The sequence below is a fragment of the Rhea americana genome, unplaced genomic scaffold (genome assembly GCF_003343005.1).
Source record: "Rhea americana isolate MKP2758 unplaced genomic scaffold, rheAme1 scaffold_222, whole genome shotgun sequence".
Classification (NCBI taxonomy): Eukaryota; Metazoa; Chordata; class Aves; order Rheiformes; family Rheidae; genus Rhea; species Rhea americana.
In genome coordinates, this window is record NW_028186337.1 from 814,805 (window position 1) to 825,106 (window position 10,302).

The following is a 10,302-nucleotide window of genomic DNA, read 5'->3' on the forward strand; positions in this document are numbered from 1 at the left end:
GGGACACGGAGACGCCGCGCGTGGAGAACGCGCCAGGGGACGCAAGCGGGACACGCGAAATGCYGCTGCGAACTGCAGCGAGCCGTGGYGCTGGGCATGTTCCCAACGCTCCGGTACGGAGACCGGCCTGGAGAAACGAAATCTGACCGATGTTCCCGAGCAAACCACACCTCCGGGACTGCTCTCCTCTTCGCCCTGTGGTGGGCCATACCAGCGAGACCGCCACGGCACACCAAAACCCAGTGATTTAACCGCATCGCTGTGTCTTACTCCTTTAGGAAGGGACCTTTGCAAGCCCGTCCCTTAACCTCAGAGATGCTCTGGCCACCATTACTGAGGGCGGCAACGTGGGAGGATGGAAAATGAGCAGAGATACTGCCACGGCGGCTCAGAGGAAGGCTAAAAGTGAGCGCCCTGGGCAACTGGGCCACCTCCTCCTGGGTCGCACGATCCAGCTGCTAAACCACACTTTGCCACTTTGCAGGGCAAGCCTCTATCCCTCCTTTTCCAGCTTTAAATGACCGTGTCTAGGCATGTTCTTGGAGGCGGGACGCAGCAGGATGGCCGAGGTCTCTGCCCTTCCCACGCATCCCAGCGGAGCGAGACGGGGTATCGCTCGGCTTCGACGCCAGCTGCAGAAGAGCGAAAGATCCCCCTGGCYGTCACGCTTAAACCTGCCCCAGTCAGAAGTCTCTTCCTGCCTGACAGGGGTGACATTTTTCACGGGAGCTTCGCAGAGGTGCTCGCAGTAAAAAAAAACGCACACCACACACTACTAATCAGCTACTTTTCTGTACCGCTACATGCTCAAAATTTCAGAGCAGGTTAGCAGCAGTTTCATGTGGTTTGCAAGCCTTCACGTGACGCGGGGCTCCACTCTCCAGGGAACGCGAGCCTCCCTGGGCCCTCCGCTGCAGCCGCCCGGCTCCGAGCTCCCAGCTCTCCTCCCGAGCCCGCCGAACTCGGACGGAAACCCCGGGAGAGAAGCGGCCGCCTCGCAGAACTACGCGAGTTCGGAGCCAGATGTTTTCTTGGCTTTTCYGGGGCTGCAGACCTGAAGCCCAGAGCCTGAGCGGCGGCCGGGAGCGTGGCAGAAACGCTGGAGCACCGCGCGGAGCCTCGTCCCGCGGCGGGGACCCGGGGGCCGGGGGCCGGCCGGCCGGCCCGCGGGCCCCGCTCCAGACGAGCCAGCTGCTCCAGATGTGCGCGGCCGSGGCCGGGGCYGGGGCGGCCCCCGGCTCCTTCCTCCCGCTCACCTCCTGGGGGTGCTCGCAGGTCTCTCGGCGGCTCCGCGGCATCTCAATGAAATTTCCTGTGCGCGCCGGGCTGGCGGCGGCCGCTCAGTGCCAGCGGGAGGCTCGGCCGAGGCGAACCGGCCGGCGAGGGCGAGCGCGGCGGATGGAGGTGCCCCCCAGGCCCGGCCGGCGCGGCGGGCGCCCGGCCCCGCGGCTCCTYGCCGYGCTCTGCCTGCTCACTGCCCATGGTAAGTGTGAGCTTTTCGTTTGCTCTCCTGCCGGCGGYGGCGGGGCGGAAAAGCCGTTCGCCGTCACTCGGGCGCTGCCTTCGCCCCGCGGCGCCCGCACGAGGAGTTTGGGGTGCCTGGCGGGGGGGGTATGTGCTTTCTTGCCTGCCCCGCGATGCTTGGGCTTCAGAGGGGGGGGGATGGGACCAAGCACTTTACCCGACGTGCTCGGAGCAAAGGGGCCGTGGGGAGCTGCTGCGCTTGAAAACCCTCTTCTCCTGCAACTCGTTTTTTCCCCCATCTCCCTCAGCTTTGATCTCATTTGCACGGCAGGAAAGCGACCCCCCCCCCCGCCTTGCCACCCCCTTGCCGGCTGCTCGGCATCCCGAGCTGTGGCTGGGAGAGAAAAGCTACCGTGTTCCCAGCTGACGTCTCCCCCGGCCCCGGCCCCGYGCTGCAAGGAGCCTTTCACGGGCCCCGGGGTGCCGGGCGCGGGGGCTTGTGCCCCGCACTGCGGGTTGCTTTCGGGGGATGCTCTGCTCCCTTCCCCGAGCGAGCTGGAGGCCGGCCGGGCTGCGGCTCCACGCGCGGACCTGCGCCGGGCAAGCAGGGCTTCTCCGACAGCGGCTCGGGGGCCGGCTGCTGGAAGAGGCTCAGCGCCGACCGCACGCGCCGCTTGTCCGCGGGCGCCGGGGTAGGGAACGAGGCCGGAGAGGAGCACGGTCCCCCCCCATGCGGGGACAGCACGCGCACCRTATCGGGCTTAGCCCCCCCGCCGGTGCCAGCGCTGCCACCTGCGGGGCTTCCCCTGCCGAAAAGCCCCGCTTCGCCCCCACCCACCCGCCCCGGTGCGCTTCAGAGCAGGAGAAAATGCGTGGTCGTCTCGCGCGCGCTCGGCCGCGGCGTCCCTGGCGGCCGGTGCGCCCGGGGGGGGCGGCGGCAGCCCCACACGCGCCCACCGGCCTCGCCGGGACCCGCCGCCCTCCCCTGCGCTGCCGGGGCTCGGACCGGAGCGGGCGCTGCGGCCGACACCTCGGCCTCTGCGCCCGGGCGCTCCCAAGCAGGCGCCGGAGCCCCGGGGATCCCCGTGCCCGTCGCCGGCGGGCGGGCGCAACGCGAAGCCCGGCAGGGTCCGCACGCTCGCAAGGTGCTGGAAGGGCGGTTTCCTCCAATAGAGCCCTGGCTTCCCTTCCCCGGGCTCCCCGGGGACCCCCGTCAATGGGACACTTCCCCTCGCAGCCCGGATCTGTACACACATCCCCGGCGCCTTTTGTGCTCAGCTCGCCGCAAACGAGGACGGAGAAGCAACCGGGCCGGGGAGGCGGCGGTGGTGGCACCTCCGCAAGCGGTGCCAAGGACGCTGCGGGGCAGCGCGGCGCAGGCGCGGGTGTGGGGCCYGGCTCGGCCGGCGGGCTGCTCCGCCGCTCCCCGCCTTTGGTTGCCACCTACTAGATAGAGCAAGTGAGAAACCTCAAAGCAAAGCTGCGGTGCAGCTGATGGAACAACAGGATGTTACCAAAATAAGAGACCGTCTTGCCCTAATAATACCACCTGCCCTGCAGCGAGCCAAGCCCGGGAGCCTCCTTCCCCCAGCGCGGTCGGAAAGCCGGCGCAGGGCTTCCCGCTTTTGCTGATGTGAGGAGGGGCCGAGGCGCTACGGCCCGCCGCAAGCGCGGGGCCGAAGGAYGGGGCCGAGGGGCGCGCCGGGCGCTGCCCTTCCCTCGCCGCCGGCCCGGCCGCCCTCACGCAGCAGCGAACAGCTGCAAACAGCTTTCCGAAACCCCACGCGGGGTGGGGGCCGCTCCTCCCCGGCGTGCTATTTTTTTTTGTTTGTTTTTTGTTTTTTGGTCTCATTTACGCCGCGTGCCTGCCCGCTTTGCCACGGCGCTCTCTCCGCGCAGGCGGGGCGGCGGCGTTCCTGGTGACGGCGCCCTACGGGCTCTGCGTCTGCCCGGAGGGGCAGAACGTCACGCTGACGTGCCGCGTCAGCGGGCCCCTCGCCGACCGCCACGACCTGCTCTACAAGACCTGGTACTTCAGCGGCGACGGCGACCAGAGCTGCTCCGACAAGAGGCACGTCCGCAACGCCACCGACAGGGAGCTGCGGCACGAGCCGGGCCGGCGCCGCGGGCCGCCGGCCAACGGCACCGGCGCCCCGCCGCACCCGCACGGCGTGGAGCTCCTCCTCGACCGCCACGGCGCCTTCCACATCGTCGTGACGAACCTGACGCCGGGCGACAGCGGGAATTACTGCTGCTACGCGGCCGAGGCGCACCGSGAGCACAGCAAGCTGCACACGCGGCGGGTGGCCCACGGCGTGGTGGAGCTGCGCATCCGGCAGGGTGAGCGGGGCTCCCGCGCGCCCGGCAGCCCCTCGCCCGGCGTCGGGGCTGCAGAGCGGCGCCCGCGGCCCTGCCCGCTCTCGCCCCGCCGGCGGGAGCCACGGCCGAGCATCCCCACGGCGAACCGCCCGCTGCTGGGACCCGCTGGCGTCCCGGCGCGTCCCCTGAGCTCTTCTCTCGGTCTCCGCAGGCCGAGGAGTGCCGCAGAACTGCACCTTTCACGCCGCCGCGGGCAAAGGTAGGGCCGGGCACCCGTGCCGCAGCCTCCCCGGGCACTGCGGCTCCGCTGCCCGGCCCGGAGCGGAGRCGCCGGGTTTCCCAGGGGAGCCGCCCCAAAACAGAGCCGGGGAGCTGCCGGGCGCAGCGCCTGGCCCGGCGCCCCGCTCCTCCCTTCCAGCTCTGCCCTTCGCCTGGGCGCCGGGCGAGGAAGAGGAGCGGAGCCCGCCGCCGCCAAGCCCGGGCTCCAGCTCCRCCTTCTCCTTCCCCGGCAGATATCACGGCCGCCGCGCTGGCGACRGGGGCCTGCATCGTGGGCATCCTCTGCCTGCCCCTCATCCTGCTCCTCATCTACAAGCAGAGGCAGGCGGTCAGCAACAGGCGTACGTATCCCGCGGGATGGCCGCCGGGCCACCCCCTCCTTTTTTTCCCCCATTAATTAGCAGTTTCCATTCATCTCATCCAAACTGCCTTTAAGAGAGTGTGTATATATATATATATATATATAAAAAAAGGGGAACTAGTTGCTTGGGAAATTAGGAAAACAGAAACAAACCAACCCACGCAGGGAAAAGGAGCAAAGGGCCGCCCGGATTTAACCCCTGGGCCGCCGCTGGGGCCGCCCGGCGCCCTGACGCGGCCTTCTCGCTCCCTTCGCAGGCGCTCACGAGCTCGTCCGGATGGAGAGGTGAGGAAAGTCGCGGCTCCCCGCGGCGCCGTGCTCCCCCCKCCCCGCGTCCCGCGAGGGGTCTTCGCCCCTCCGCCGCCGGGGCTCGTCCTCGCTCGCGGCCGAACCCGCCGCCCTAAAGAGGCTCCCGCAGTGAAAATGCAAACGAGCGGTAACCTCAGCCGGCGGCGGGTCCCTCCGACCTTAAAAAAGGAAGAAACTAAGAAAAAAAGCCGCRATCCGAGCGGGGAAAGGAGTGGGACGGAGCGGCCCAGCCTCACGCTGCCCCCCACCTCCCCGCCCCGCTTGTTCTCTCCCTCAGCAGCGCGCAGGGCATCGAAAACCCCGTCTTCGAGGCCGTGCCCGGCAGCAGCGGCGGCGGCGGCGGCGCCGAGACGTGGCCCCGGGCGCCGCTCGCCTACGCACCCGCCCGGCAGGCATCCGAGTCCGGCCGGCACCTGCTCTCCGAGCCCAGCACCCCGCTGTCRCCGCCGGGCCCCGGCGAATGCTTCTTCCCCACGCTGGGTGAGAGCGAGGGGCGGGAGGAAAGAGGCGAAACCCCCCCCAAAACCCCAAAGGGGGGGGGTCAGCTGGAAAGTGGGGGGGAATGGGAGCAACCCCCTGCTAAATACTCCCCGGAAACCTTGCATGAGGTTCCCATCCCGCTCCRGGACTTTGGAGGCGGGAAGGGCTCAAGGTCCCCCTCGCCGCAGCCAGAAAAGCCCAGGGGACGCGGGGCCGGGCTGGGGGGACGGCGACGACGCGGGAGGGCGGCTGGCGGGTTGCAAGGCGTCCCCGAGCCCGCCCGCCGTTTTCCCGGCGCTTAACCCGCGCCCTCTGCCCTCTTCCAGATCCCGTTCCCGACTCCCCGAACGCGCTGACGGCCTAGGGACGCCGGGGGGCTCGCCGCCGCGCGGGACCCCTGCCCGCCGCCCRCTCCGGGCCCTGCCCCGGCCGACGACGCGACCCTCTCTCCCGTGGGTTTCCGCCTTCCCCGCCGTTTTGGCGGAGCGGGGCGTGCGCGAGCGCGCGCGGACGTCGGCGCCTCGCCTTTTTTTTTGTTTTGTTTTGGTTTTTTTCTTACGGACTGCGCCCTCGGCGAGGCGGGCGGCGCTTCCCACCCGTGCCTAAATCCCCGGGGCCGAATAGCAGCAAGCAGCCGCTGGCCCCCAGCACCGCCGCGGAGGCTGCCGAGAAGGGGCAGACGGGCCCAGCTCGGGAGGTCCGGGGGCTCAGCCGCGGCTGCGAGCTGCCGCCGGTCCTGCCGGAGACGTCCCTCGCCGGCGCTCCTCGACTCTCCGCACCGGCAAACCCTTCCGAGGATTTAACTTATTATCACAAGTTCAACCCGGGCAACGTTAACCTGCTCCTACGCCGGCGGCCGTGCGAGCCTTTTCCGTATGGTGACGTGCTTTCTGTCCACGTCTGCCTGCGAGACAAAACCGGCCAGCACTTTGCTAACTTCTTCTTTTCTTTTCTCTTTTTTTCTTTCTTTTTTCTTTTTTTTTTTGGCAAAACAGGAAGGGGAGACGTGCCCTCCCTCTGCAGGATTCCTCCTCCCCCACCAGGGGCTGGAGGCTGCCAAGGACTTTGGAGGCTGCCGCGCGTCCAGCTGGCCCCGGCAGCGCACGGCCGGGGAGGAGGCTCGTTCCCGCCGCGCAGCTGGAGATCAGGCGTTTCGTTTCCGGCAGAATTTACGTGGCTCTTTGCTTAATTATCACAGTCGGTTAAAAAAGAAAAAAAAAGATGCTTGTGATTTTTTTTTTTTTTAACGTGTACAGACGCTCCGAAGTGCTCTGGGGGGGAGCCCGCACCTCCGAGGAGGGAAACGCCCGCACCAAGGAGAAACGGTCCCGCGGGAGCGAGCGAGCCTCTGCCGCCTCGCGAGCACCCCGCTCCAGGGGGGCCTGACGCCTTCCCGCGGGGAGGACCCGCTCGGCAGGGCTCCGCAGACGCGTGCCCGCGCGGGGAAGAGGCGGCTTCCGCTCTGCTGTTTCCTCTTCTAATTTTTTGTTGCTGTTGTGTTTCTCCCCTACGCTCGCTCACGCCTTGCTTTTGCTTTTTTTTTTTTTTTTTGCTTTTCCTGTTTGCAGCCCTGCGGCTCCCGTTACGTAAGGCCCCACCTGAGCCGGCGCTCCCCCCTCTTCTCCCTCGGCCCCCCTCCACTCTCCGGCCCCTTTCCTGGCACTCGGGACACGGGCGCGAGCGAACCGCCCCGGGAAGCCAAGGCAAAGCGGCGCGTAYGGACGCGGTGACCTGGAAAAAATCCCGGAGGGAGGCGAGGCCGGCCGGCGCGGCACTCGCGGGAGGCGGCGAAGGGGCGGCGGCGCCTCGTCCGAACTTGTGGTTCGGAGCGGGCGGCCCGGAAGGGAACCGGCGCCTGGGCACCCGCCGCGCCGCGGCCCCCGCCCGCCGAGGCTCGGTCCTGCTCCCAAACGCCCCGCAGAGCCCTCGCTGAGCGAAACGACCCCCCGGGGCCGCCCCGCGGCGTGCCCTGGGCTGAGCAGCAAGGCCTCCCGGTCGCCGTTCTCCAGCTCCCGGAGGTTTTCTCTCCCCCGGAGCTTTTTGGGGTGAACGGCTCCCATTTGTCACCAGTATTTTCCCCTTTTGCAGCTGCCTGTGGCCCCCGACTGCTCGTTTTTCTGAGAAGGGGCCACTCTCCGCCTGCTCTTACTCGCCCAGGTATTACGGCTCACCCCGGGCTTCCTAGCCCGCTCCCGGCTCAGTTTCTTCTGCCTCTCCCACATGCACAAATCTCGATACGCTTGGAGGGAACTGCGAGCTACAACCAACCAACTAACCCCCTTTTCTGCATTTGGCCCGTTGCACTCGTCCAGACCTATCCAAGTTTCCAGCAGGTGACAAACTCTTGACAGACGCGGTTTCCGAGGCCACCGCGGAGGACGTTGCCCGTCGCCACCGCGTGACGCTCGGGACACGCTGCCGCCGAAGCTAGAACGTCCTCGAGCTCCGGAAAGGGCCCGGCTCTGTCGACACCCTCTGCGCCTGGGTGCTCTGCTGCACCCCCAGCGTGGCAGCCTTCGACCGTCACCGGGGCTGTGGCGACGCGCAGGGACCGCGCGTCCCGAGCTGGAAGGACACGGCCCGACAAACCTGCTTGCTCGGCCGCAAAGCTGAAATTCCCTTGCTGCCGCCYGGATCCGCTGCGCCCAGCCCTGCGGTGCTCTGTTAATACTCGCGGGCTGTTTGCGGGGGGACAGCAGTGACCGGAGGGTGGAAATCAGTGGAGTGGAAAGCGAAAGGGACGCAGCTCGCGGTCCGTATCAGCTCTGCCTCCCCCAGGAGATCGCTGCTCGGGGCACACACAACACCTCTGTTTCTCAGGATCTCACAGAGGTTCAGTAAAGGCCTCTTCTGCCTCACGAGCASGGGCCGTACCTCAAAAACCCCAGTCCAAGCTGCACTACGTGCGAGGCTGCCGGGACCCCGCTCGTGTGGCACGAAATGATAAGCTCTGTCGCTCGTCCTTTCCAGCAACGGGCAGGAATAGGACATTCCCATGGCAACACGGCTTGCTGGCTCCGTGCACAGCATTCCTCGCCGGAGCAGCGCGGAGCGACATCCTCCCACCAAGCAGCGCTCCCAGGGAGCCGGGGCACTGGGGACACGTCCATGGAAAGCTGCCGCCTCTCGCTTTGGGGGAAGAGACTGAGTCAGACGTAATGCAACTGCGGGGCACGGGAAAAGGACGGCGACGAACAGCCGGGCACGAGGGCGGAGAAGTTTGAGAGCGCAAAGTCYGAAGGCAGAGTTGCGAGCCCACGTTCTGCACCTCCCGCTTGCAACACGTTTCCTCAAAATGTAGAGCAAGGCCTTGCGCGGAGAGCCCTGCCGGGGGACCAGAGAGATGGGGCGAGATAGCAGGCCGAGGCGGGGCAGGGGAAGGAGGGCAGAGCAGCACGCGCTGCGCCTGCGCCTCAGGGAGCCACCTTCGAGAAGGCCCCGCTCGTTGCCTCGCTTTGGAGGGACCAGCCAGAGAGAGGCAACAAAAGCTCTTGCCAGCACAAGGAGAAATGCACATAGTTTGTTCCCTCCTGGAAAACGCTGAGTGCCTGGGACGTAACCCGGCTTTGTCGGCGCAGCCGCGTAGTGATCCACGCGCCAGCGGACACGCCGACCCACGCAGGGGCTCACAGTTCGAGGCTGCTGCTGAAGCCACTTCAGGGCAGACAGAGCGAGGTGAGAAGCAGGCTGGGAGCCGAGCAAAGACAGCGCTGCTGCGTGCCAGCAGCTCTCGCGGGGTCGCGTTTCGAGAGCCCGGCACACGGGAGGGCTGGGAAGGTGCAAAGGGAAGCCAGCGCTTGGCCGCAGGACAGCAGGACTTCCCCAAATGTCCCAAAGCAACAGCTCTGGCTGCAGGAGAGGGTCCTGCCCGGCTCCTCCAGGACAAGGCCTCCAAGGAGCCCTTGGGAAGCTCTGAGTCAGACGTGCACTTGGCAAACCGAGAATCTGAGTCACAGCCTGCGTTCTCCCCCACCTCCTCCTCCAAAAGCCAAGGCCTGGGCTGGCACAAGAGGAAGACCTCGCTTTCATTGCAGGCCCGAGACCTAAGGTGACTCACCGAGGCGGATCTGAAGTGGCCCCTCACTCCTTGGCACAAGGAGCACAGCGTTGCATGGGAATACCAAGTACAAACACAGCAGGGATGTGCAGCTGAGCATGGTGCAYGGTGGCGCGAACAACGTGTCAGCGTCAGGCCACCAGCCAAGCATTGGTCATCAGATAAGCTCCCAGTTTCCAGGTCAACCTCATCCCCATTCCACGTTTGATGCCTCAGTGGCAAACACATGCAGAGAAGYGCTTCCCAGCTCCCTTCCCCTGGAAAAGCATGAGTCTCTTCTGGCTACTTACGGACAGGGACGGGTTGCCCTCGTCCTCCACGGTGACCACCAAGTGGTAGGAGCTCTGGCGCTCGCGGTCCGGYGGCGAGGGGCGGGTGGAGATCTCCCCCGTGACGCGGTCCATGCGGAAGGTCAGGTCCTCATTGCCTTGGGTGATGTAGTAGGAGAGGACGCTGTTGAGGCCAATGTCCCGGTCGGTGGCGTGCACCTGGGCCACCGCGGTGCCTCCGCCGACGTTCTGGAGAGGAAGCAGTAGCGAGAGGGATGCTCGGAAGGAGACACCCACGAAAGTGTACGTGTAAAAGCTCTCTCATGGTAAAACTCTGGGGTTACAGCGCAGGTCCTGGCTCCGTTAATCAGCTTGAGGAGGCCCCGCTGCTAAGCAAGCTCGCCGTCCGGGCGATATAGCGGAGCGAAACGGATGCACCTCGCGATATATTCTAACACGCCGCGACACAAAATACCCGGACGCAATGCAGTTAACAGCAGACTTCTCGTTGGGAACAGCGCTTTGCAGGCCTGGGGGCGCTTTGGGCTCCCAAAGCGATGTGCTTCACAGCTGCCCCTTCCCCTGAGCAGCTAACCAGGACCGTGCTTTGCAGCGAGCCTGCTTTGCTGGAAGGGGCGCGCTTGGGCCCGGGGGGCCGAGCCCGCCGCTCACCTCGCTGACGCTGACGTTGTAGCCGGCGGGGCTGGCGACGACGGGCGGGTTGTCGTTGACGTCGAGGACGCTGACGCGCAGGGCGTGCTCCG

The 10,302-nt window shown here is 66.7% G+C and overlaps 2 protein-coding genes across 2 annotated transcripts in view; one reads left to right on the top strand and one right to left on the bottom strand.

Annotated features, from left to right (window-relative positions):
* CDH23 (cadherin related 23) overlaps nucleotides 1-10,302 on the bottom strand; it is a 203,670-nt gene that overhangs the window by 22,590 nt on the left and 170,778 nt on the right. The window contains exons 26-27 of the mRNA XM_085305569.1: nucleotides 10,211-10,297; nucleotides 9,560-9,787 (exon numbers count right to left, since the gene is read on the bottom strand). Coding sequence (XP_085161695.1) covers nucleotides 9,560-9,787; nucleotides 10,211-10,297 — 315 coding nt within the window. The remainder of the gene's footprint in view (nucleotides 1-9,559; nucleotides 9,788-10,210; nucleotides 10,298-10,302) is intronic.
* Nucleotides 60-6,426, top strand: VSIR (V-set immunoregulatory receptor). The gene is made up of 10 exons (XM_085305582.1): nucleotides 60-113; nucleotides 279-405; nucleotides 918-1,011; nucleotides 1,053-1,483; nucleotides 3,364-3,804; nucleotides 3,995-4,042; nucleotides 4,296-4,403; nucleotides 4,681-4,708; nucleotides 5,010-5,212; nucleotides 5,539-6,426. Exons 1-10 carry the CDS (start codon nucleotides 60-62, stop codon nucleotides 5,574-5,576), a joined length of 1,572 nt encoding a protein of 523 aa, XP_085161708.1. The 3' UTR covers nucleotides 5,577-6,426.